The 27,851-nt window shown below is 37.6% G+C and overlaps 1 protein-coding gene across 1 annotated transcript; it reads right to left on the reverse strand.

Annotated features, from left to right (window-relative positions):
* Positions 1–383: 383 nt before the first annotated feature.
* On the reverse strand, positions 384–27,851 carry TBK1 (TANK binding kinase 1). The gene is made up of 21 exons (XM_084289831.1): positions 27,795–27,851; positions 24,433–24,552; positions 23,300–23,440; positions 22,368–22,497; positions 21,616–21,797; positions 20,663–20,823; positions 19,153–19,263; positions 16,802–16,981; positions 15,120–15,316; positions 12,575–12,633; positions 11,390–11,481; positions 10,851–10,952; positions 9,318–9,396; positions 8,306–8,427; positions 8,114–8,190; positions 7,742–7,781; positions 5,400–5,501; positions 5,197–5,293; positions 4,043–4,149; positions 3,601–3,672; positions 384–2,800 (listed from the first exon to the last, which is right to left on the reverse strand). Exons 2-21 carry the CDS (start codon positions 24,517–24,519, stop codon positions 2,749–2,751), a joined length of 2,190 nt encoding a protein of 729 aa, XP_084145957.1. The 5' UTR covers positions 24,520–24,552; positions 27,795–27,851; the 3' UTR covers positions 384–2,748.

Genomic DNA, 27,851 nt, shown 5'->3' on the forward strand with positions numbered 1-27,851 from the left:
AGCAGAGTAGTTTAAAAATAAAAGGGATTAGTGACTCTCTATATCGCACTTATAGTGGTAATTCTGTTGTTCAGGATACTTTTTTTCTGGACAGCCAACTAATGCATGCTAGGCTGCACTTTGCTACTTCAGATTTGAGACTTCTTTTGTATGAGCATACAGGGAAATAAAAAATATAAAAGTAGTACTGAAATGGACAAAAAGTGAAATTATGGAAAGACAAAGAAGTACACACCCTACGGTAAGTGGTTGATGATGTATTTAAGTCTTTCACTCATGCATTTTCACAATTCGTATGAAGACAGATTTGTTCAAGTAACAGATAATTAATATACTAAGCTAAACCCCCCAAAACAGTTCACCAGCTTCAGGAGGAAGAACCATATATTACTTTCTATTACTTCTTTTGGCAAATCAGTAGTGCAACTGATAGTATCAGGACACTTAGTATGAGCCAAAAATTCCATGGTATCATACACCATGCTTCAATATGACAAAGATACACGCTTCATAAGAACATAATCAGTAGATTATGAACTGATTATTTCAGGTTCTTTAGCTAGTGCTTAGTTAAAATTACTTTTTAAAAAAAAAAAGTAAATAAAAATTACTTTTTTAAAAAAGTAATTTTAACAAGATTACGATTACTGATGTATTTAGCAACACTAAAACCAGCAATGTTTAAAATGAAATAATAGAACATAAAACATTTTCAACCATATAAAAGAATGCTGCACATACTTCAATACATGGGCAATATTGTTACTACAATTAACTTTCCTTTTCAGACTTTCAATATAAAGGAAGTCAAAAATTATATATTCCAATATTCAATTTCTTTCAAAATTAAGAACCCTTGAAACAACAGTTACCAACATAATGTTGAAAAAAATATATAATTTATGTACAATTTGAGAGCCTGATTATTTAACACGTAGGCATGTGCTTTACTGACATGCAGTGAGACCGTGGATGTGAATGAATGAATACACAACCAGGCATTAAAACATTCCAGTTAAACATGATTCCAGTATATTAAAACAAACAGTTAGGAATGCCATGACTAACCAAGGAAAAACATGTAACAAACTGCTGCACTAGTTTTGCATAGCTAGATTTCTTTAACAAAGCTTGCAAAGGAATATTCTTAGACCCATGTGATAGTGACTATTTGATTTTCCTTCTAATATTTGATTCTAACTAAGAACACTGGAAAACAGGTCTCAGAGGTATCAAGGCAGTGAGTTTCCTCTTCTTTCAGCAAAGAAATAATCACTTATTATCACACATACCTCTTTTTTTTTTTTTTTTTCAATAAAATGGAAACATATTGTATACTGACCTGGACAGATAAGCAGGGTATAAAAACCACAAAACTCTCAGATGCTATCACAGGTTACTACTGTTTAATTTAGACCTAAATTTTTCACTACCAATTATGAATAATTTTAAATAGCATGGATCCAGCTCTTCTTACAGATTAAATATGGCAACTAGAAGAGCTATTTGGATACTATTGATCATCTTTAGACAGGTTTCTACACAGTAAGAGTGAAACCTGCAACATTTACATGTTCTTCACCTGAAACAAGTGTATCTGTAGTATCCGAACAAGTAAAAGTTGTTTTCTGAGTGATTTTGTTTGTTTGTTTTCCTCTTCTCTTCCTCCTCTCATTTTATATATTTTGGAGCAGGCAGTTTCATTCTGCATCTCTGCAACCCAATCATGTAGTACTGGAAAGTAGTGACTACTGATTCCGGAAACTAAATACACATAGTCTTACTACATTTTTCACTTAATATCTCAGTCATAAGTCAGCAGTGGCTGAGGTCCTTTCTCAAGATCTGAACTGGTAAGTTATTTTTGTAGTATTCAGTTACCACTGAGGCACAATGCTATCTAGCCTACTGACAGCCCCGAAATTCTTACAATACAAAATTTGTAACCTTTTAAAACTATGTCTGCAAACAGAATTCTCAAAAAGCTATCTTACTTTAAGAACCCACTTCTCTTGTGGTGAGCAACAAGATTTCAGGAAAATTCTGAAAACATTACTTTACAAAAGGACCTTCTACACTCAGTCTGACAACCTGGAGTGCAAAATTTCCACATACAGAGCAGACAACATGGCACTAAATATGGACAAGGACTTAAAAAAAAAAAAAAAAAAAAAAAAAGCTGTGAATTTATTATCTCGTAGTAGTGAACTAACAGTCTGGATGTGAAGGAAAGAGAAAGGCATTTCCACTCTGTCCTGTCTGTGCTTTTAGTCACCATTTACACCTACTTAAAGAGACCTGATTTAACAGTCCTCCTGTTTTGTGATACTAGTCATTCAAGTAGACTCCAAAATAACAGTAGTGGTTAAAGAAAAACCAAAACACCCTTTAAAGACCAATCATAATTTTTCACAAATTCTCTTGCAATGAAGAGTAAATTGCACTCTGAAAAAAGGAGCAATATTAAAAACAAATACATATCAACTTCATCAACAACACTTTTGCCTTTAGGACTCTGTCATAGATCTTCCATGGGTTAAATTCCCTGCCAGGAGTAGTTCTATCCTAATGTTGACAAAAAAGATATATATATCTTCTATATTTACATATTATACATATTTACATTTTTTAATACTACAGTTGCAGAGGAAAAAAAACTGGGTACAGAATTATCATTCGTTTTTACATGTCCCAATTGTACTTTTTCCCTTTGAAAAATTTACAAGTCCTCTTCAAGTCCTTTGAAAGCTAGATACAGTCCACATTCCGCAGGCCACCATCCGTAGTCAAAGCACCAAATCTAAAAGAGAAAACAGTGTATTCTTAGGCGATGGAATTAAACATAGAATCAATTAATCTTTTTTCATTATAATTTATTTATGGAAGCTTTCCTTTCCCTAGCTACATACTGACACACACGTTTGTATCTAACTTCTGTAGGTGACAAGGTACTTGGAGCATAGCATCCTTTCTTGTATGAGACTGGGCATGAGGAACAAAACCAAACCAATTCGTCTTGAAGCTCAGCTCAGCTCTATCAGCAATTTACCTTGAAACTTTTAGGAGATCGTTGTTTTTATTATATATTATTATCATCATCATCAGGACGTTATATTTTATCATCATTATGAAAAAAAGCAAAAGTATTCCATATGTAATAATGAAAACTGTTTCTCTCCATTTTATTTAAGCAATCCAAAAACTGTAAAATCATTCAACGATATTGGCATAATTTCAGTTAAAAATATCTAAAAGTGAAGAGTTAAAAGAGCCCACTGGATTGCTGCAAAAATATTGTGTTGAAATTCAGAATTAAGCTCTCCGTGCAACAGATATTTCTATTCGTGGTATTTTGTTCAATACCTAAGCAGTATTGAATACCTGAACAAACATGTCATGACTGCTGTGTCAGAATAATTTTTCAGTAATGTTTCAGGGTTTTAAATTAAACTTTCATGTTAAACCTCAGATCGATAGTTCAAAATATATACAGTTAAAGAGATTGTAGAATTGTCCCTTAGTTTGCATTCTGAATCAACAAAATGTACCAAATTAAGTTTGCTCCTACTATCAGCCCAAAAAGGGAAAATAATCACTTGCCTTTCCAAAATGTGGTTGTTCTCAGCCAGTTCTTTAACAACCCCTTCCATTTCCTCCTTTAGTTTCTTCATCCTGTAGTAATAAGAAGCAAAAGAAAGGTTACAATTTTTACAGAGGCAGTTATCTACTACAACCACTCACCACCACACAGCTTTCAGCTACCTGTTACTGCCTACCAAGTGAGAGACAGGTATCAGGTTGGTTATTTACTAAAAGTGAGGGATATTTATTAGTGTTATCCTTTACTCACAAATCTGTAAGACTGCTTTAGCAATATTAAGTTGTTTTTTTTTGGTTTTTGTTTTTGTTTTTGTTTTCCCCTGCAATAAATATAAAATTATCAGTCTTAACAACAATCACTAAGTCAACTGCAAACATTGTTTTCAATCCATCTGTGTAACTGGTATGGAATATTACATATACCCAACTAATAAATTCTCACCCAAGAGTCATTTCCACTAATGTGTTTGAACTTGGGTAAACTGTATTCATTGTGTGTTTCATCCCACTGGAAGCTGCAAACATTTTCTGAGGCAGAGCATCTTGTAACTGCAATAGACAAAAAGGAAGTACAAGTTAAAATACAAGGTGTGATACGTATCTCAATGTCCAACCTAAAATCCTTCTTTAAATTCTCTGTTGCTATGATGCCTCATAAAATCATTACAACAATAAGGCATGAGATCATCATGGCAATTTCTTTATAAATATAACCTGTAGTTCCCTGATTTTTCCATCTTCTTAAGTGCCTTATACTTTCCTAACAAACTCTCAAAAGGAGGAATTATCTATTTGTTATGTTTGTAGATATCCTAAGGCAACAGGATTCTAATGAATAACTGACTTCTATCATGCTACTAAAATACAAACAAATAACAAGTAAAACGCTGCTCTTCACTGTTCCTTGTTTGTTTGGTTTTTTAATCTCTTGGGTGTTTTTCTTTCATATTTACTTCCTTTATAAAGAATAATACATGTATTGAATGAAAATGCACTTCAAGATTACTTTTTGCTTAGGGGACAGTGCATTGACTATGATCCTTGTATGTCTCATTAACTGGATTACACCCAAAAGAGTTACAGCTATTCTCATTCTCTCAATTTTGAGGTAGTTCTGGTAAGTTTGTATCCTGCAAGAGTCGCTGTTCAAATTTTAACAAAACGTTTTCTTGCAAGCCACCAGCAGCATTACATTAGCATGTATCCTTGAGCATGTACCCCCTGATCTTGAATATGGGAGAAGTGTCTGATACTTCATAAGAGTATTAACATAATCCTCTAAGCATTTAGATACTACTGTGACAGCAGTTACACAGAACACCTCCCAGCAAACTCACATCTGTTTGCATAGATGTTTTTTTGGACTGCTAGTGATATCAAAAATAAAAAACAAGTCAGGATTCGTAAACCAGGCTGTCCTCTATGCAACTCCTGTATCATCAGTGAAACTACTATAGACCACTACATCCACACAGCCCTATATTTTAATATGACTGCATTAACCTAAGCATGACTCACTATAAACAGTAGTATTAACATTAAAAAATATAGTCTTTTATTTTTGCCAACACTTTAAATAATTTAGAAGAATTCTACCTCATTTATATAATCTTGGTATTTGGATACCTCTTCTTCAATGTCAAAGCACTGGTTGGTGAGAGCCAATAACTGCTTCCTTACGTGAAGCATTTTCCTAAAAGAAAAAAAAAGAAAAAGTTTTCTTTCAAGACCATTTAAGAATCTTGTAAAAATGTGGTGCAGTAAACTCTTCTGAATATTAAAGAAATCAATAAACTTGCCTTGTCCAGTCCTCAGACTTGTCCAGAAATACATCATACTTGCTGACACATTCTTCTTTGAACAGAGCTATGGCTTTTGTAGCATGCAAGTACAGCTTCTGCCTGAAACACAGAAACAAACAAAACAGTGTTATACTCCTTTCACAACCCTTTCCTCCAACTCACTTCCTGAAACTTGGAGAAAAGGCATTTGGACTTAAAATCTCTTCAGCCAATTTTATGTGTGCAGTTGTAATGGATGAGAATTCAACACACTGCATGAGCTGACAGGTTATGTTTCAAAAATATTCCCTTGCAGGGAGAAAAAAAAATAACTGAATGAATTAAGTTGCAATTATTGGTGTATGAATAATTGGCCAAATGTATTTTTCCAGTCAGCATTTATCCAAGCAGGTATATTTAAGGGAAAAGGATTCTAAATGGAAAGGGAAAAACTCCTCATTATTTCTAATTTATCTTTGGTAGATATTTGGAACCTCCAGCATATACAAATAATCCTTTGTGATGAATAATATCCATGCAACACAAAAATTAGATTTTTGTGTCAGCTTAAATTTATGACAAGAGAAAAAAAAAAAGGTAGATACAGAGATAAGGATGGGAAAACAAAACAAAGCCCAATTCTTGTTAGCATTGCAGACAGCAGTCCCAGTAGAGCTGCCATACCATACTATGCATTGCACCAGGAAGCAAAACTAAGGGAATCTAGGATACTGAGGGCTGCAGCCTAACAACTGCTTCTGGTATATCATTAACTTTTGCATGATAGCCTTTGGTTAATCAAATGCTGATTGGAATGTAGTTGGTTTGTCATCAGGCATGCATACCTGTCATTCAGCCACAAAACAGTATGAATTTAGTGCTGCTCCCTTATCTCTCTAGTAGTAACTATTACAAAGGCCAATCACTGTTGCTAAAGGCACAAAGTTCTTCAGTTTCATTTCTCAGATCAGTGGAACTCAAGCTATTGCACTGCAGAAGAGCAGTGTAATACTTAAGGCAAACCACTGCCATTTCTCTCTGGGAGGCATCGAATAAAAAAGGACGTAGTTAGGATCTCAAATACACCTGTACAATCTTGAGGAAGAAAAGAAAATTTCTACCACTTGTGGTAGAAAATATAAAGTATTCAGGACCACTAAAATGAAGCCTATTTATTTAAAGTTATTCATATATTAATGCAAGGACACCATTTGAGTAGTAGTAGGTAAAAAATAAAATTTATTTTCTCTGCTAAAGGGAGTGCAGCTTAAAGATATGCTGTGGATTCAGTCTCAACATTTACCTGTTTTCTGAGGATATTTTTTAGAACATGGGACTTGAAATTACTGCTCACATCATCTCCTACGTTAAGTTCTGGTTGTTGCAGGACAATGATGTGTCCAAGCCACTTTCAGTGTATCAAGATCTATCTCATAACTAGTTAGGTTTCTCATCCCTGCTGGCCTTTAGAATCATAGAATATCCTGAGTTGGAAGGGACCCATAAGGACCATTGAGTTCAAAAATTTTACATTAAAGCAATCTCCCCTCCCCAGTTGGCAGCTACACCACTTAGCTATCATCATGGTAAAATCGTGATCAAGAGAATACCCGTCAGTGCCACCTTCATGTTGGCTCCATCTGTAATTGTTAGTGATCCACAGTAGTGGTAGCAACATCAAGAATTCATAGAAAGTTCCAGAAGCAGTGTCTAAGTTCATACATCAGTAAGCAACAACTAGAGAACCACTCAACTGACCAGCCTCTAGGAAAGTAACTTAGTTACTTGAACTCAAGCATCTAGCATCATGTGAGATGCACAAGGGCATCCTGTGCCGCTTCCAGCTGTTCATCCAGAAAGGTGCAGGTCTCCCATTAGTCACGTCCCACCTCCCAGTCTCAGACCACATCTCAGGTACCTAAGGGTGACTCAGACAGTATTAGGCACCTGTGTAGGAGTACCTGAGTGGATCCTGAGACAAGTGCTGCAGGATGAGCAGAGCAGCTGTTTAGAGTTGCTCAGGAGTTAAGTCTGTAAAGTCAGAGGAGCCTCATGGGTGTCTAGACAATTATGCCCAGATTAGGAGCAGGTATTTCACGTCTACCTTTAAAAGGTGTATCTGTGAAGGAACTCCAGCAACAGAAAACACCTCATTATAAAATGCTGGCACCCTATATATTTATGATATTTAAAGAACATTAAAACAAAACAAAAAGAAACAACAAACAAAAATACTCCTAATAAAACTCCTAAAGAGGTTATAAGTTACAGCAATAATCAAAAGAAGAGGTTATTGCCAAGAGTGCCCGTAGGATATGAAACCAACCATCGTATTTCCCAAACGTAACTTCAAAACTTACTTGTCAAACTTGTGAATTTGTTCTTCATTATACGGAAGCCCTAGGATAAGAGCAGATGACAGACATTACCGATTGAATTCTGTTAGTTGTATTTATGTAAAACCCCACTTAATTTACCCATTTTCTGTATGTTCTTCTAAGTTGGTAGGAAAAAGTAGCATTTTTTTTTCTGCCAGTATTGCAATTCAGATTTGTGAGATTAACAGTTTCATTCACACGGGCTTTAAGACAGTAGCTAACTGGGAAAGGCCTACAGACATATTCACTGACGCTGACCAACTGCTCATTGCTATCACAAATATCCTAACAGAACAATAGAACCGTCCTTTACACTAGAGTTTATGTTAAAAGTGAATCAAATAAGTTACTTACTTCGTTCTGCTTTGTCTTTTTTGAACTGATAATAAATATCTGTGATGGAACATAGTAGTGCCTGCAGCCTTTCTGGACTAGAGTGACAAAAGGAATAAAATTAGGAATTTTACACACAAACTTAAGCAGCTATTAATGAGCTTTTATGAACTACAACTAATACATATTAAAACAGTTAATACAATTACCCACTTTCTGTCTCTTGGATGCATGCCTTCTTGATTTGCCCAGGTATCAGCCAGTAAACCACCAGGGGAAAGCTTGTTTTTGATATCTTGAAGACTAGTTTCTATTGTGCCCTGAGAGCTGGAGAGCTACATAAGAGCAAGAAAATTCAATCTTACTACTGGGTAAAGTGAAAAATTAATTCAGGCTGAAAACAGACTGAGCACATTAATACTACAGACCCATGTGTTTAACTGACCTTCATTAAAGAAATATGCCCAATCATCTGCTGAAGCTTAGCTAAAAGCAGATAAAATACAGTATTATTCAAGAAAGAATTTCGCTGAAGCTGGTGTTTCTATTTGTTACTATTTTTCTTTCAGAGTCCTCAACAACAAGATTTTACCTTTCATATATTCCCAATTTACTTCTACTCTCATTCTTTTAGTTTGTTACAAGTTCACATAATGACTAACGATTCACTAAATTCATGCATTTCTTTCTCTGCAAGTCATACAACCTCCAAAATAAAAATGCAGTAATCACCTTTTCCTTTCTAGTTTATGCATCTTCCCAGGATACCAGTCTGAGAAGTTATTTTCCATCTGTCTGGAAACTTGATACAAATTTCAAAGCAGATCATTCTGAAGCATGCTTGTCTATGTATCACTTTAGAAAGCCAACCAAGGAGCTTAAAATTCTTTAAGGAAAGGGAAAAAGATTCTCCAAGTAAAATACATTTTGTGGTTTTAATTTTTCACTTGATTATTTAGGTAAATGGAACTGTATTTTCAGGGATGACCAATTATTTTCACTGCACTGGACCAATAACAGGATTTGCTGTCTTTGCAGAAAGAAAACCACATCTAGATACAGGCATTTGAACTGCCTTTGACAGTCCAGAAATGACTTTGAAAATTTAGAGTTGTTATTCATAGAAAACCCTGTATTACTGTTTCTTTGTTTGGTTGGTTTGTTTTTTCATTCTTTCTCTAGGAACACCATTTTGAGAATGACATGGGTTTTATAAAATACTTACACGCAACAGTTTTGTGTTTATCTCTGAAATTTCATCCACTTCTGATGATTCCAAGTTGATCTGCATCAAATTCTCATATCTGAATGCAAAGCACATTTATAAAAAAAAAAAAAAAAGAGTAACGAATGCACTCAAAATATTCCTTGAATCTAAAGATGAACGATAACTACCATTTCTTCTATATGAAATACATTATCTTCCAAGCAACCATGAAAGACAGACAACTCTAAGTGGCCATTAGTAATGAAAATAATAAAAAAATCTTCCTTGAATGCTCTCCTACATTTGAACTGTTAAAAAGAAGTCTGAAAGTTCCATTTCTAACTTTTTTTTTTTTAAATTCTACTCTCATGACTTGTATTTGACAGATAGTAGAAAATTGTTTCCTCTCATCAATTCATTTTTAATAGGTTACCGAACTAATGATTCTTCAAGTAATCAATGACACAACAAACCACTGCAACAAGATGTTTTTTCTGTAGAAATTCACTAGAAAGTCTGAGTTACCAAAAACTTAAAGGCTGGGCTAGTAGCACTGTCTGTTCATACTGACACTTTCCGTAAGACTATAGTTCAAGTGTCAAATAAATCATCCAGGAGGGTATTTTTCCTGCTGAGTCTGAGACACATTTTATTTTTAAAAATACCATGAAAAACCAGCCCAGCTACTTTCAAACAATACATACTTCGCTCGAGGCGAATATGCTGGTTGCCTTGTCAAATAAAAGCTCTGCATTGTCCTGCTTTACAGCAGAGCCTTGAAACAGGAGGACAAACAAGAGGACGTGTCCTTTGCGAACTCTGTGAAAGTCCTCTGAAGTTAGTAAACTGAAAAAATACTGCCTCTTCCTAGGAGGGTGAAAAACTACATGCAAACACATAGCAAATTTCTGTTCACATAACAACTACTATAATTTTTGTTCAAACAGCTGCTCTGATATGCAACAGAACATACTAGTCACAAAACAGACCCTACAGTGACTTCTGAGCAGTGTAAGTAGCATACATCTGCAGGACCTGGCAGAACACAGCGAGATATCTGGGCCAAACGGTCCTGTTACCTAGTGTGAACTGGCTTGAAGGAAAGTTTGGAGTACAGCCCTGATGATCTGCAGTTAGGCTACCCAGCTACATCAGGCATCAGTTTTGCTAGTTGCTGCTTTTTTGTTTGTTTGTTTGTTCTAAAGCAAGTACCTTAAAGCCCAGATGGGTCACTTTTACGTATTTGGCATGTGCACATCACATCTGACAAGTCCTTTCGTATCTACAATTGCTACCTGCAAACTGGTGGTATACATACATGGCTGCTGGAGTTACTCTAAAAGCCCAATGGCTCTACATGTGTGCATTAACCACCATATGTGAGCATATTACTAAACCTGATTAAGTGAAGTCACTGCTGTCAGTAAAGCCATACTAATTCACATTTAATTTTTAAAGGCAAAAATTCTGTAAATAAACATAGGGTAAAATACCACTGCCATTAAAGACAACAAGGAAAATAAATGCATTAGGTGTAGTGCTTCTACTCACATTTTCTCAGCTTTTTCAATGTTTCTGCTGCAGAAATCCAGCCTGATGACGACCTCAGTCTTTTTATGAACCAATTCATTGTAATCATCCTTAATTATTTCACTAAAAAATAGTGAAGCATTAGTCTAACATTCAACTGCCACCTTACCAGCAATCAGTAATACAATAATACATCTACAGTAGTAACTGCTAGTAAAAATTGTTTTCCTGTAGAGATGTGTTACTATAATCCTCATTTAAAAAAAATAAAACTATCCTGTGCAAGCTGCTCAATTGTATCTGCATGTTACCAGAGGTTATACTTTGACTATCCACAGGAGAAAGTGAAACTGCAAACGCCTAAAACTTACTGACAGAAAAAAGAATCTTAGTTTCCTTAACGGTGAAAAGATGGAAAAATCAGGAAGTCTATTCATATTCAGGCAGTAAAAGAAACCTCCTTCCCAGGATCACAAAATTATACATTGATAGCCAAGGTATATCTCAATAAAAATAATTTTTAAAAAATCGCATTCGCTGCAATTCAATCAACCACTTACATTAGCCATCGAATGCCTTTTCGCATCAGCTCCTGGTAAAGCAGCAAAGAACTGGCAACTCTACAGGCATAACATACGATACCCGTTACTGCCTGGGTAAAAAAAAAAAAAGAAAAAAAAAACACAAAAAACATTAGTACTGAACTGTCATTCTTTTAACAACTGTTTCAGATCAATTAATGACAACAAAGCTACTCCGATTAATAAAACAAAGAGCAACACGAAGATGGTAGTACAAAATGCACAACTTTGCCCAAATTCTAGTCAGGAAATAACCAAACATTAATTACAGAGGTACAGCTAAACACGGTAGTGAGTTTTTCTAATTATGCTGAAGTATGTTAGGGATGAAACTAAGTCTTTTATAAGCAAAAATCATACCACTTACTCTCAGCATTTACTTTAACCTCTGGGAAGTCACAGGTACGCTTCCTCAGTAGTTTAGGAATTAAACATATACATTAAAAGAAACTAGTAAAAATGATACATTTGACAACTCTAAGGCTAGGGACTCTTCTTTCACCTAATTTTCCCTTACAAGTTTGCTGTATCACTTGGAATTCTGAACAAAGCTTCACAAACAATAATTTAAATATTTTAAATAATATCAACTGCTTACTTTCTGTTTATTAATCTGGAAGACATTTGGTTTCCAAAGAAACATATGCTTTTAGGAATACCTTGCCTGAACACAAAGCTCCTCAGCAGACAATGTTTTATAGAAACAGCATAAATGGTTGTCACAAAGTCAAAGCATGTCAATGCACCCACCACTGGTAATTTTAGAGTAACAACAAGAAAAAAGTGAAACATCCACTACTTGTCTCCCACAGAGATCCTGTAAACTTGCAAGAAAGGCAACAGAAATTCCACTCTTGCAGATGTTATGAACCTTCTAGCTTTGGAGCCTTCAGGAGTGCCTTTTTGCAGTAGCAAAGCACTTGGACTTCAGAAGGCTGTTTTTTTTTTTTTTGGTTTTAAATACAAACATGTTTTGTATACAAACTCAGGCTTTAACAAAGTACAGTTTTGGAGCCCTTGTTAGCAAATACACTTCCGTTGGTCAGAATTCCTACCAACATATTAAAATAGCTTTATTAACATTATTCATCTGAAAATTAAGTAGCTCTCATCTCAGTATCATTATCTGAGACAGCTATATAAATTAAAATCACAATTACTCACTTTAGCCATACTGGCATCCCCATCCAAGTCATAACGTTGATGTACTTTAGGAAGTAAAACTGAAACATAAAACAAACATCTGTATTTTCCTGTGCTTCATAAGAGACTTCAAAAGTCTTAAAAAAATGAGAGATACACTAGTACATGTTGAAGAAATATTTATTACTAAAACTCAAAACCACAACTGAGTCAGAAGCTAGGAATGTAAGAAGTGTCCCATTTTGTTTTGTTACATGGAACACCTCTAAACTAAAAAGCATTACTGGAGAAGGCTCCAGGGAGGCCTCATTGCAGCTTTTCGATACTTAAAGGGGACTTCTAAAAAAGACGGAGAAAAACTTCATGCTCAGTCACATAATGATAGGACAAGAGGAAAAAGTTTTAAACTAAAAGAGGGGAGATTTAGAGTAGATGTTAGGAGGAAATTCTTTACTGTGAGGGTGGTGAGGCCCTGGCACAGGCTGCCCAAAGCAGCTGTGGGTGCCCCATCGCTGGAGGTGCTCAAGGCCAGGCTGGATGGGGCTTTGGGCAACCTGGTCTAGGAGGTGTCCCTGCCCATGGCAGGGGGGTTATAGTTAGATGATCTTTAAGGTCCCTTCCAACCCAAGCCATTCTATGATACATCACCCAGCTCAGTATGTTGTCTCCCACAGCTAACAACAGCAAAAGTTTACAGAAAAAAAAGAACAGGACAAAATCTAACTTACTCTCAGATTCTCCCAGCTCCAAACAATTTGTGTTTCAAGGACTTCCTGAGATCTGATGAAATTTGTGTTTAATGAAGCCCTTGTTGCACTGCTTTTCTTCCATTAATTTAACGGAAGCCTTCCTGAACCCATTAAAAGCTTTAGCACTCAAATCTTATAGAAAAAAAACTGCAGCCTAAGTATGTTTTGTGTGATGGAAGTACCTCTCACACAGGTTCAAAGCAGTAAACGTGACAACTGGATTTGGTATTTTGTGGTTGTTCTATTAGAAGAGAAAGCAAAGTAATCCTTATGCAGCTTCTACATGCCTATGGATATAGCACAGCCCTCTTCTTCTGCTCCCCCCCCACTTCTTTCTCAGCTAAAAATTCATCCATTCTACCAATTCTTAAGCCATTCCTGTTGCTCTTCTCAGAAGACGTTTTAGTGCTTCTGTACCATCTTGGAAAGAGGAGGGAAAAGGGCCTGGAACTGTCCGGAAACTCAAAGGTCAAAGTAAAGGCAAAGTAAGTGGACACAGGGGGACTAACATTTTTTTTTTTTAGCCTCATTGAACATTCCTAATATTCCACTGGCTGTTTTGACTGCTACTAAGCACCAAGTGGATGTTTGCCCAGAATCATCTATTAAGAGTCCATGATCTTTTTCCTGAATGGCAAGGTAGAATAGCAGGAAAGCTGAGTCCTTCTGTAAGTTCAGGCTGCTTCCCCTCCCCACACCGGACACTGTTTTCATGTGCATCTACGTGGATTTTCATCTGATCTGCCTAGCCTGTTAATGTTGTGTGGTTCTCACACGTACCTTCATGACCAGCCTTTACCTTAAACACCTTCATGTGGTATTTTCAGCAAAATATACTTCATTTTCCAGATTACCTGTGAACATGCTGCACAGTGCAGATTTAATACACATCACCACTAATGATTTCTCTCCTGCCAAAAGCCAGCCATTTATTTCTGTTCTTCAGCCCTGTGTTTGTCCCTGTGGGAGACCCGTCCCTCTCATCTCATTGCTGCTCAGATTCATCTAGAGCCTTATGGGTAGGACTTCACTGAACAGCTTTTGTAGCTGTTTTAGGGTAGCCTCCATCAGCTGAATCTCCTTTATTCTCACAGTTACAGAGTCCTTTGGAGAGCTCTGACAATAAAAAGGCCCCGGTGATCCGTCTACAGACGGCACACCTACCCACACTCTTCGGCACCTCTGCGTGAGCACCAGCTGGCTCTGGCACTCACTGTGAGACACACTGACAAAAGCCAACGCTGATCTCTCAACTGGAGGCTTGTCCTCCAGCTCATCTCATAAAAAAAAAGGGCTCTGGCACAGGGCCCTCTGTAAGTCTCTCAGTGATAAATGCAAAAACTGAATTTTGTTTTCTTCTGCTATGACATTACCTTATCTTCTAAGCAAAGCTAAGGCGTTTAGACCTCCTCTGCTAACAGAAAAACCAACCGCATTCATGAGGAATAAAACAAACAGAGCAAAGCCTGAATTTCCACTTAGTGAGAAATAACAAAAGAACCAGCTTTGAATAACATTCTAAAACATTCTCCTCAACGTTTTAAAAGTGTGTGCTTCAAAAAAGCTTCAGAACCCCCGATGCAGCACCACAGCTACAAATGCCTGGGTTCACAGCACTAGGTACACTGTAGCTACTGTTACAGTAAAAATATGCTGAGTATCAGCATATTTTAAATCTGACTGCTTACTTAGAAATTCAGATATTCACAGAGAAGCTTTTGAAAGACTTTCAGTCATCCAGACATAAGATGCTAAGCAAACAAGCAACACCATTTACCAAGGACAGCTATGAGAAAGGAGAAATGACTGTTGCATACCTTCTTCGTAGATTAACCCAACGATGTTCACAGGCTCCCTGCTCACCACAAAGATAGGATTCTCCTCTGTAGTTCTGGGGAAGTGCTGTGCCAATCTGCCAGGCTCCAGTATTAAACGCCGACCTTCATAAATCAGTTCTTGATTCTGAGATGGTATTTTTGTCTGTTTGTAGACCAGCTCATGAAATATAGCAGCTCTACAATGCACACGATATATACAGCACTAGTTAGAGTCACTACAACAGTTCAACAACTCAGATTTTGTATTACTTATAACAAAATCCCTTTTTCCTTCTTTTAAATTAAGAACGCTTTTTATACATAAAGTATCTGTCTTGGAACACCAAAAAGCAGCGCTACCTAAGGCTCCAACTTGCTCTGTTACAAAAAGAAATGCTGTTCCTTGGGAATTACCAAACTTCCCTCTCTACCTCTGATTTTCCAACAAAGCACTTTTTGTGAGTGTCTGTGTAAACAAACTTGCTTTGCCCTGCAGTCTGAAGGTCAGTAGAAACAGGCAACATCAGATGAGAGGAAGGAAGCATACTTCACCTTTCTCAGGCATTCCCATTTCTTAAAAAAAGGTATATGGTCTCTCCAAGAGAAAAACCTGATGTTTTACATGTCCAAAAGCACACACCCTAAATCCAGCCTTGAAGCTAACAGATGGCCAGATTCACCTCCAAAGCAGCAGTGAGCAGAACAACCAAGGATACTTTGGTATTTTATTTCAAGCTATCAATGAATATGAGACGTTGTTTGAAGTTAGGAATTCTTACAACACAAACCACCAGAAAGGACCAGTTTGCCTCCTGTGCAGCACTACCACACTGCTACCTCTGAATATGACAGCCAGCACTCAAAGAATCATAAAGATAAATAATAAAGGAAAAAGCAAAGTATAAATAGTAATTAGAGCTACAAGCAGGATTTCTCTGCAAAACTGGTACTCCAGCAATACAAACAACAGAACAAAAAAGAAAAACTGGTAAAGGCCAGAACTGTATTTGCACATTTGATGAAATAACTGTATTTTTTCTCATATTAGAGGATAGTATATGCTTTGCATTATCTATAGTAAGGCAGAGAAAATGCATTTGTTTTTCTATCAAACTATGAATCAGATTTTACAGCTTTTAACATCAGTGCTTGATGACTATGAAATGAACACCATATAACTCAGGATTCTCAATTGTATCAATTACAACGTCAGAAGCCCTGTGAGAGTTTTATGTCAGACACAGATGACATGCATGTTTTATATTCTTGACGACAAGGTAAGTACAGTGGGAGTTGAACGCATTCTCTGAAAAACTATTTTGTAAATAGCAGGTACTAAAAACATAGCATAAACACACCTGGGCTGAGTTGGTAAACATTACGAACAAAAAAGCACTGTAACAAACACGTCAAGGATTAAGTCTGTGTTCAGTCACTGATTAAGCCCAAACCTAAAATCAGCTGATTTGACCTTCAACGATTTTATTTTTATTAGATATATTCATCAACATACTTCAGTGCCCTGTGAATTCAGCGAGAAATTACAAGCTTACACTTCCAGATAAACTGACAAGGAAAGGCTACCAAGTATGTAACACTGCTGGTCTCAGGTCACGATACTGTTTGCCAGAGCAAGAGCAAACAAATGAAAAAAAAATGAAAATAAAGCAAGCAACACTTACGTATTGTAACTGTGAATATAAACTTTGTGCAAGGTCATCTGCTGGAGCGAAAAGATGTGGATTATTATTCGGTGCAGGATGTCACTTGTCTCTGCGAAGAACTGGTCAAATCCCCAGCATTTTTCCTGGTCTGCTTCCAGAATATTTGCGAGGACAGGTGTGAGCAGTACTTGCAGACCCCTAGAGAACACCAGGAAGACATAAACCAACTTGGGTCTACTTGGATCTTTTCACAGTTTTACTTATCTCAAGAATACAAGTCTGTGCATTATGCCTTGATGAATATTCCAGCACTATTCTTTTCCTTTGCAAAATAACAGGATGTTCAGTGATAATGTCCATTGTTTTTCATTAATTATAACACACACTTTATCTCTTTCCTTTTGAGCCTTGACTATTAAATATTTTTCCTTGATATCTCACAAACTTCACAGACACTGAAAAGAAATGACAATTTAAGAAGTCTGCATCAGAGAACTAAGGTTATGTTCTACCACTGCTGGGCAATAGTCTTTTATCCAGCTCTCACTAAACACCTAACGCACTTCCTCACTTTGGAGGAGATTTCAGCCATTTACAGTCTGCTGTCAGAGATGCTTGTGTGTTGTTTTTAGTAAGGATCAGCTCAGTTAGCAAAGACATTATTGGAATTGTCAACCTCACAAGAACTCATCTTGATTGAGATGGGACTAAAGCAGTATTTGGCGCATGCAGCTCAACTGCTGCAAAGGAAAACATGCAACAATTGCCTTACAGCTATCACTATTCTAGGAAAAAGCCAGCTGAAGTGTCTTGTATTTCTATTCTGAAAACCTGACTTGCGAGGAATGTTGTGGATCCTACTCCTGTGTTATCACAGACAATTTCTTGGAAGTTTTAAAAATATGTGTGTCCAATCTGACCTCAGTGGGTAAAACTGGAAACAGTTTGGAGAAAGCTTCAGTGATGATCCCACTGGAGGTCAGTGGATGCTGAGCTCATAACTCACCTCAGTCTAAACTTGCAACAATAAATTCTGTTTAAATGCTATTTGAAAATATTACTCTAAACAGACATCTAGTAAAAAAATCTGCTTCCTAGATTATTTAAAATACATGAATTATACGGAATAAGCAGAAGGAAGCAACTACGTGATACCATGAAAAACATAAATTGCATGTTTTGGATGCTATGAATAAATTTATTTTTACAAACTAATAAGCTGATAAAAAGCAGACTTCCATTATACAATCCTCATGGGTCAACATATTTGGCTTTCACAAAATTGATTTCTAAAGCCTGTTCACAGAATAATTTCATTCTCATTTCACCAAGAAAGAGAAAAATAGCTTTGTAAGTGTTCAGCAAGGTACTCAGGAACACCTGTAGTTGTGCATTATGAAGAAGACTCAGAAACGTTCAGGCTGGATGTTGGAAAAAGGTTCTTCACTGAAAGGAGAACAGGCTCCCCAGGGAAGTGGCCACAGAACCAAGACATAGTTCAAGAAGCGTTTGGGCAACACTCTCAGACATAGGGTTTGATTTTTGTGTGGTCCTATGTGGAGCCAGGAGTTGGACTCAATGATCCTTGTGAGTCCCTTCCAACTCAGAATATTCTATGAGTCTCTGAAATAAATAGGCTATGGGAGGTGTTTTTAAGATCGTACTGTGGTGAGATCTTTCACATTATGTTTGCTAGGGAAATTTGTTAAAAAGCAAAACATCCTTAAAATGTTGAGGGGTAATTACACTGCACTGAACATTTCTCCCCTTTCAATATATCAGCAGTAATTATTCTTTCTGTCTAAACCAGTCTTGCATGGCTCTTCCTACTGAGTATCACAAAATATGAAGCAAAAACAAAAATAAATGATAAAAAATAGCAGATGCTAAAAGAATGTTGCATCTGTCAATGCAGATTGTTTCCTGGGAAAAATGTAAATTTCTGAACTGTCTTTCCTTATCATTTCCTACTGCCTAATCTTTAAGTCACATTCTTGCAAGAAAGGGAAGGAGTGGTGCATCAATTCAAGATTCATTAAATCTTCATGCTCCTTTCTGAGGGTGGAAAAAAATAGTAACATTTTTTGTTCCACTCATAACACTTCAGATTCATAGATGCTCATTTGTAATACTAGCTATACTAGTTAGCTATAAACTAGCAACACTTTAGTTAGCAATACTAAAACTATTTGGACAGACGGGAAGAAAAAACACATCAGAACCTATTAGTACATTGTATGGATCTACTGAAGAGTTCAAAGAAAGCAACTCAACAATCAGACCTCTATTCCAGAGGTCCAATCCTGAGAAATAATTGCAAAAGTACCATCAAGCAACATTGAAACATTTTGTGAGAAGCTAAAACTTACTTTGAAAGGCTACAAGAAACAGGCATCTCCCAGCTCCACTCAATTGGTCCATTTTCTGCTTTCTGTATTCCAGAAATAGCACCAGAAGGCTTCCCGGTGATTATTTTATACCTGTGACACATTATAAATATAATACAGACTTAACTGCAACCTCTAACAGACAGGTCTAGTAAACTAATCCTCAAAATAGAATCAGTAATATAAATTCTGAAGCCAGAGAGAACATTAGGCCATCCTGTTGTTTAGAGGTGGTGGAATAATTAGGGAGCTTCCCTTATAAGCTGACACAGAGTGGTACTAAAATAATAAATAATGAAGTAGAAATACTCTGGACTATGTTGGAGAAGCAATTTTGCTTACGTTAGAGAAAATTTAAGGAGAGATCTCTAGCATTACTGTGAGAAGCTGAAGTTTGTTCACAAGTATTAATTAATCAAAATCAGGTTGCCAAGGAACTTTAACTTGGGGATTTACTTGACTAACTTCTAGTACTTTCCATGGCAAGAGATAACATTTAGCTACCACAAAGTCACTTGGGGATGAAGGAACAGGAGGTGGGTTTTGTGAAATTACAACTTGGAAACATCCAGCAATTCAGATACAATTTAGCACTGTCCAACTTTGTACCTAGCAGGCTAGTACTTCTCAAACTCCTCAGGAAATGAATCAGGAGCAATTGTCTTTGAAATGTAAAAGTTCAGCTGTGATTTCTCTTCTCAGAGGACGAGGTACATACAAAACATACTCCTGTTCCTTGCTTCTCTCTCAGGCAGACAAGCATCAAGTAGACAAGAATGCCTGTGGGAGAATCAAAGCATGGGCAGTTCCTTAAGCTAAGGAAACTGGATTCAGCCTTGAGAAGGAATACTAGTACAAAGGAGTTACTGGCACATCAGTGTCCCCAGGTACCATCTTGCTTTAGTTTTTAAATGCAATACACAGAAGAACAACAAAATAGAACTAGACTAAGATGAAAAAGGGATCAATTCCAACCAGCACATCACAGACAGAACTTCTGTTTCACGTTTAGGAGTTACCTGATGTTGCTAGCTACAGTACCTGATTGTGTGAAATAAGCAAAGCCATGTCTCTGCTACTAAAAAAATAAATGTCAGTCTCAGGGGTAGTGCATGCACTTCAAGACTGTCTGCAGACACAATCATTTAAAGGATAAGAAAAATTTGCAGTGCTGAACAACACAGTTTAGAATACCACAACATCATCTGAGTATCCAAATTACATATACTGCACTGCAACAGGCAATGGTGAAGGAAAGATGTGTGGAAAAGCATCAGTATTTGGGGGAAAATCTGATACTTCTTTCAGGTCTGAAGGTCCCACACAGTAAAATCCTTGTTAAAGTAGAATTTTAAAGAATGTTATGCCTTAAATATTTTCATTATCTTACTGTTTACAATATGTATATAGGATTTCTGGGAAAAAAAGAAAATATTTAATGGACCGACTTTAAATTTATGAACAGATAAAATTCTCCTTCTAAATTACCTACATCACTTCCTTGTTTCTACGAGGTCCTTCAAAAGGTCGGAAAGGCAAACTCCCTGTTGCAGCATGGTAAAAAGTCACCCCTATACTCCACAGATCAACTGTGGCTCCGTACTTTTTCTGATGCTCTTTCCTCAAAACTGCTCGCTCATACATATCTGGATGCTGATGTAGAAAAAAAAAAAAGATAAAATAGATAAAAAGAACTTAGAACTGTTTTATGGACGATATAAAGAACAAAACCACAATTTATCATTTCAGAGCAGTTTTTTTCCATCAAGAAATGAAATTAGATTATATTATGAAATTTGTTTAAGTTATTCCTACAAATTACAACAAAAGTGCTCCTAGGTCTATGATAGCTTCTTTTAATAAAGTTTTGCGAAAAATAGGCCACTAGAATAAAATAGCACCAAAGAAAAGAATAAAGCTAGTACTCCTCCAGATGTCTGTGAAGCAACAAACTAAATTGGAAAAGGGTCCATAGCAGAGGAGAGTATCAGTTATGGTATTACTTGTGGGAAAACATTTTTAGGCAATGGCAGGAAGACAATAACATCTAAGGTGCTTGTACTGATGCTTCTCTGCCTGCCTCCCTCTGGCTAACAATGATATCAAGTGAGTCTTAACTACACTTAACATCACCCACTTATTCAATACAAACTGAAAAATACCTAAAGGAATAAAGACATTCATAACTAGAATACTGGTGTTGTTCCTTTCACTCTAGGAAACTACAGAAATGAGACCTGGATATTATTTCAAGGCTACTGTGCTCAGGTCAGCAGAACTGGCGTGACCCAAGGTGAAAAAGGTGGGAAGTTATAAAAACAAGTACAACACAAGGATTTCATTATTAATTTCCAGCAGTCTCAACTTCACCTATTCAACTCTCATCACAAAGGGTGCCAGGCTTTAAACATTTTTTCAACAGAAAGTAAAATCATACGGGCTTACTAAATACTCTTCTGTGCCATAGAGAGAAACAAACTGTTCATCATCTTCGAGTTCTCTTGCAGCGCCGAAGTCTGTCAGCTTGTAAACAGACTGACCATCTTCACCTATAACACGCATTATATTGCCTGGCTTGATGTCACGGTGCACTATTCCGTTTTCCCGGAGATGATTCATCCCAGCCACTTCAATAAAAAATAAGGCAGAGTTTACATATGCAACTCGACACTCACACTGACCAGTTATTAAGAATACATTTGTGTCCACTTTCTCAATGGGAAATGGGAATGCGCAGAGACATCCAATTAACAAAAAGACGAGGAAACGTTCTGCGCATTTTTTTCCTTTTCTTCTTTTAAACAGCTAACTTACACTATTTCTTGCTCTCAGAAACATCTTTCCCATAAAGTACTGGTGGATATTTTTCTAACAACAGGCTGATACAGGTAAAACTCATAATTTTTCTAATTTACTCTTCTGAGATTAATTATCATTATAAATCTGTCAAATGCATGATAAATAATCTTAAACAAACAATCAAGATTTATGGCAACGATTCAGACAAAAATATTCAAAGCTTTACATCTTAATTCAGCTATCTACACCAATACAGACACGAATAAAAGATACAACTCCACATAGCTATCTTGACTTGTTGAATTGACAGATTCAAACTCCTTGTCTCCTGCTATTTCAAGATAAACAGAACAAGTATGAGTTTGTTTCAGTCAACAAAAAGAGCGAAGTCTACATACCTACATCTCTCAAAACAATTAAGAACTCAGACTCCGGCAAACCGAAGGCATTGGATGGCTCCTCTAAAACTGTATATAAACTCCCACATGGACAGAATTCCATCACTAGTACTTTGTGCCTACTTGTTGTCTGGAAAACAATTCCAAAAGATAAGTCTGCGATTACTGTGAAAACAATGTCAGAAATTACATATAGCACAGGAGCTTGCTTAAAATAAATAAATAAATAAACATATAAATAAAAACAATCAGTAGCTAGACCACAAATAGCATTCTGGTGATCTTCAAAACAAGCACAGATCAATTTTTGTATTATTTCACTTATTTTAACTTGGAGATGAAGAAAGCCTCAAGTTCTAGGCCCTTGCAAGGTAGACGGCAGTATCAATAGGTGGGCAAACAAGAAACTACAGCACAGGAGAGCGGAAAGAGCACTTCTTTCTTCATTAGCTGTCTCAGCATCTGGGTCATTTCAATTGATCAGTCTCAAGCTTCAGCACTGTAATTCGTGTTTACTAAAATTCTACAGGTACTATGTCATTATTTTAGTTGGTTACAAAGCAAAAGCAAAAAAAGGTCATAATTACTGAAACACCTCCAATTTTCAAGTGTAAACTAACTGTAAATTAACGGTATTCACCTTGCTTGATGCTTCTGTATCTTATCAGTATGTATTACATATTCATACTTAAGATAACTTAAAAATCCTATTTCAAAATAAAGCTTAGGACAATAGCTTTTTGAGATGGCTTTGAAGAATCATAACCTGTGCCTAAACACCGAAACCAAGCAAATTCTTTCAACAACAATAACAAAAAGGAAGCAAAAAAGGGGTGGCTGGGTCCACATAAGTTACCATTCTTAAAAATGTAATTTTATCCTTTATAACTGAAGTAAAGCAATCTCAGATTATAACTACAACAATTCATTACCTCTTCTTCAATAGCAAACAATTTGACTATGTTTTTATGATTCAGTTTCTTCAATACTTCGAACTCTCGCATCTGAACATCCACAGGACGAAGGAAACTTATACTGTTAAATACTTTGACAGCATATAAATCCCCAGTTTTCTGTTAGAAAAAAAAATACAAATTGTTAATCAAACAGAAGCCTAAGATTGTAAACGTGCAAATACCCATTATCCAAGCATTCTGAGATCTTTTGTTGTCCGTATGAGCATACACAGATTAGAAAAACTTCAAAATAGTATTTTGTGTCACGGTGAAAATTAAGATTCTCCTAAAAATATATATTATGTATGTATTGGTTTAGTTTAATATTGGCTGAATTATTGCTCAATGTTGCTTCACACAGATGTGAAATGTAGAAAACTTGTAGCTTACATATGACTTCATATTGATTTGACACTGTGTTGTTAATGTAAGGGAACATTACTTCCACAGCTAGGCTGTTCTTCATTCTGTGAGACATAGCACGGAACTCATCGGAATGGAATGACTAGGCAGATAAGGTCATTTTAGCTCCTTGGGTTACAGCATACACAGATCCGTGCTGTTTTATAGCAATTATCCAAAGCATGTCATCCAAAATGATAGTGTTCAACATATGTATGAAGCATTGACTTAAAGGCAAAGATTCCAGCAACTTCATCAGATATGATAATATGTTAAGAATATTTCACTTAGAGTACAAGATCATAAAAATCACAACAAACAGGTTTTAGAAGAACAGGGGACAACTATGAAAATAGCGTTTCACAAAGACATATATCATGCAATAATTGACAAGACATTTCTATTTAAACTCTTTAAGCAAGGAGTGTTTTTCTCATAGAACTGAAGAGTGAAAGAATGAAGAATCAACTTTAAACATTAGTGTTTTACAAGGACAAATAATATCACAAATAAACCCTCACAGGTAACAGTATAGAACTCTAATTCTGTGGAAGAATAGATTAAAAAAAAAATAAAACTCCTTATAAGTAGTTACAAAAATGCATTTGCTAAATCTTGAACAGTTGATCAGCAATTCCATGACATTATTCACATGTGAAAAAATTTTCAGTTTTATATTTTACTTGGATTAGTAAATCCTCACAAACCTTATGTCGCCCCCGGAAAACATTTGCAGTAGCTCCTTGTCCTAGAATGTCAGACAACAGCCAGAGGTAATTTGAAGTGCTCTGCATCTTTGCTCTCAATTAGACAGCTTTGGTTTTGACCTTAAAAACAAAAGGTAAAATATACTGAAATGTATTTTACTAAAATGCACAATGGAAACTTTTGAATTAAAAAAGAAATAAAAACCAGACAACTCCAAACACACACAGAAATAATTAAAAAGAGCCAAGCAGACGATTAAGAGGAGAAACAGAGAAACAAAACCAAGCTGAGCAGTACCAGAAATCAAAGCCAATGCCTTTGACACAACACTCCTCTGCATCTGAGATCCTTACTACCCAAACTTTGTTTGAAAAATCATCTGCAATAGTGAAATCCATGTAAACATTGTTCTGTTGTAAATATGTCTTTAATACAGTAACAGAAACTATAGAAAAGAGTCAAAACCACATGCACGGGCCCAGCAGGACAAGTAACCGAGTCCATTATTCACTTTGCAATGGCAAAGAACACACAAGAGAGGACAGCTGATAAATGGATCTTTCAGATCAACTGTTTCAGGACAAAAACTCGGGGCCTTGCACTTGAGTACAGCTGTAAAGAAACTGGGCTAAGTACCTACAAAGAGCTGTTCTGAGCTAGGTAACAGCCACGAATAACACAAGCGTTTTCAGCTACTTGTTAGAACCACTGATTTCCTCTGGAAGAAATTAAATGACATTTCTTTCAGTTGTCTAAAGGAAAGCTGGGGAGAGACTCTTTGTCAGGGAGTGCAGAGACAGGGCAAGGAGGGGACGGCTTCAAACTAAGAGGGTCAGTTTAGATTGGATATTTGGAAGGAATTCTTTACTGTGAGGGTGGTGAGGCCCTGGCACAGGCTGCCCAGAGCAGCTGTGGATGCCCCATCCCTGGAGGTGCTCAAGGCCAGGCTGGATGGGGCTTTGGGCAGCCTGGTCTGGTGGGAGGTGTCCCTGCCATGGCAGGGGGTTGGAGCTGGGTGGGCTTTAAGGTCCCTGCCAACCCAAACCATTCTGTGATTCTACGGTTCCCTCACTTTTAAAATTTCACATTCGGTATGTCACATCAATTTTAGAGAGACAGCGCAGCTTAACCAACCTTCCTCGAGGATAAACTGTCAAACACTTAATTATTCACAGATTCAAAAGAAAGAAAAAAAAAGTTTGATTAAATAAAAGCTATAAGAAAAAAACAGACCTGCCAGCCTCCACAAAAACAGCAGGAGCTGCAGTTGAATACCTCCACCTTCCTGGTTTAACCAAAGCACTAATTTTGCCATTAGATCTAGCAAAAGGACCTGAGATAAAGATGTACCTTCCCAGATCTAAAGAACCTTAAGGGTGTGACACGGACCCAGGCAGGGGCAGGCCCTCCAGCAGCTGTCTTCCCTCAGTGCTGGCCAGACAGCTCTGCATCCGCCTGTCCTAGTGGCAAGGACTGAAACACGGTTAGCAGGAACAGCTCGCTGAGATGTAGAAGCAAGTAACTGCAAAAGCCTTTGCTGCACCTCCTGGGAGAAGAGAGAGGGGCTGGCTGGGTGGTGGCACGCAGCGCAGGGGGCTGGGCGCCAGCCGCTGCCGTGGGCAGGGACAGCAGCGCTCCCACGACTTCAAACACATTTCTCTGCACTGAGCACCTGCTGATTTCCTGCTTTCCTTTAGCTACTGGCTCACACAAGACGCAGAGCTTCTTGTAAGGCCGTACCCAAAACATCCGGGTGTTCATGGAGCACACAGAACACGACAGCGAAATGCAAAGGCTTGCCAGTACTCCCAAATAAATTTGGAGTCATTTGGCAACAGCACTTATAACATCTAGACAAAGTTCTTTGTGCGTGGAGAAGCAAAGAAAGGTTTCATCTCAAATCTTAACGAGAATCTCTCAAATCTGAACCAAAAAAAAAAACAAAAAAAAACAAAAAAAAAGGCAAATGGAAATACTCAGTCAACTCTGCTAAGACAATTGGCAATGGTGGAGTACCAAGTTCTCCCTGCTGGCAGTTACTGTAGATGGCAGAGAGCTATCTGTGATGCAGAGACAGAAGGAAGGGGTCTGCAACAAAATAATACGTCTCACTCTGTAGATCATTTTTTAAACCTCTGGAACTCTTAAAAAATAATCACAATTAAATCAAGCCCACTGTAAATACACGTTATCATCTATTTGAAACCAACATTCACAACCCTGTACTGAGGCTCAAACATAATGAATCCTTTCTAAGCAAACCAAAAGCGTGCAGATGGATCAAACAAGCAGTTTCTTCACTGATGTCTACTCAAATACTAAATATTTTAGTAGCCTACTAGAGCCTGGATCATCACGCTGCCCAAAGTGACAGATGAGGCAGCTTATGTATGAGATCAGCTCTCTGCCATTACCTTCTTACTTCCTAATAAAATTTGCATCAATGTCTTTGGGTAAAAACACCACAGAAGGCTAAGTCTGCAATAGATAAGCTTGAATTTGATTCAAAAGTAAGTCTGAAATGGGCTTTCAAGGTCTGGTTTTTGTTTTTAATTTGCAAAACTAAAGATCTAACCACGCCGGTATTAACCCCAGGTATGTACCAAAACAGTCAGTGTTGCACTATTGGGCTTTTTTTTGTCCAAAGAAGTATTTTTATAGTAATAACAAAGCTGGTGCTGTCTTAGCACAGCCTTCAGTCTAAAGGCACAGCGGCTCAAGAAGCTCTGACTTTAATCAAGTTGTAATAACAACGGTTTAATAACTTATACAACCGCTAGAACTCCTTTGATCTAATACTTTTGCTTTCTTTGACTGACGCAGAGTCTCCCAACACCCAGCACTTGTTAAGTTTCCTCGTCACCCCTTCCATTACCTTCCTAAACCAATTCCCTCAGCCCCCGTCCCGTTTCCAGCCTGGACGCCCCACTCTTTGCTCCTTAGGGCCATAAACCCTTATCTGCGGGGCGTCCAGGTTCCTCCCGTCCCAGCTGTCCTCCCCAGGGCTGATTTATTCTCCTCACCACCACCTCAAGCACTTCTCGGTGCCTTCACCCTTCCCTTTCTGCCTACCCCTCCCTTCTCAGCGGCCTGCAGCGGCAAGCCCCCGGCACCCCCAATTTCGGGGGTTCCCAGCCCGGCGCCGTGGTCACTGCAGCGGCTGCACGGGACCCTTTTATTTTTATTTTTTATGTTTTTCCCCCCTTTAGGCCGCAGGCCCGGCCGCGCTCCCCGCGCTCGCCCCGCCGCCGCCCGGGGCAAGCGGCTCCCAGCGAGCCGCTGCCGCCCCCCGGGGCTCGGCTCAGCCCGGCCTGGCCCTGCCCGGCCCCCCCGAGCCCTGCCCGGCCCCGGCCGCACGCACCGAGCCGCCGCTCCCCCGCCTGCCCAGCGCCACGGCCCCTTCCGCCTTCCTCCGCCG

The sequence above is a fragment of the Netta rufina genome, assembly GCF_964035555.1.
Source record: "Netta rufina genome assembly, chromosome: 1".
NCBI lineage: Eukaryota > Metazoa > Chordata > Aves > Anseriformes > Anatidae > Netta > Netta rufina.

Excerpts from the sequence above, each read along its gene's own strand:
- TBK1 (XM_084289831.1), bottom strand. The coding sequence starts at position 24,519 with ATGCAGAGCACTTCAAATTACCTCTGGCTGTTGTCTGACATTCTAGGA. Across the intron at positions 9,397-10,850 it reads ATTGAAAAAGCTGAGAAAAT|ATATGAGAATTTGATGCAGA; the intron begins GTGAGTAGAAGC and ends CTTTGCATTCAG. Across the intron at positions 5,502-7,741 it reads CAAATTCACAAGTTTGACAA|GCAGAAGCTGTACTTGCATG; the intron begins GTAAGTTTTGAA and ends TCTGTGTTTCAG.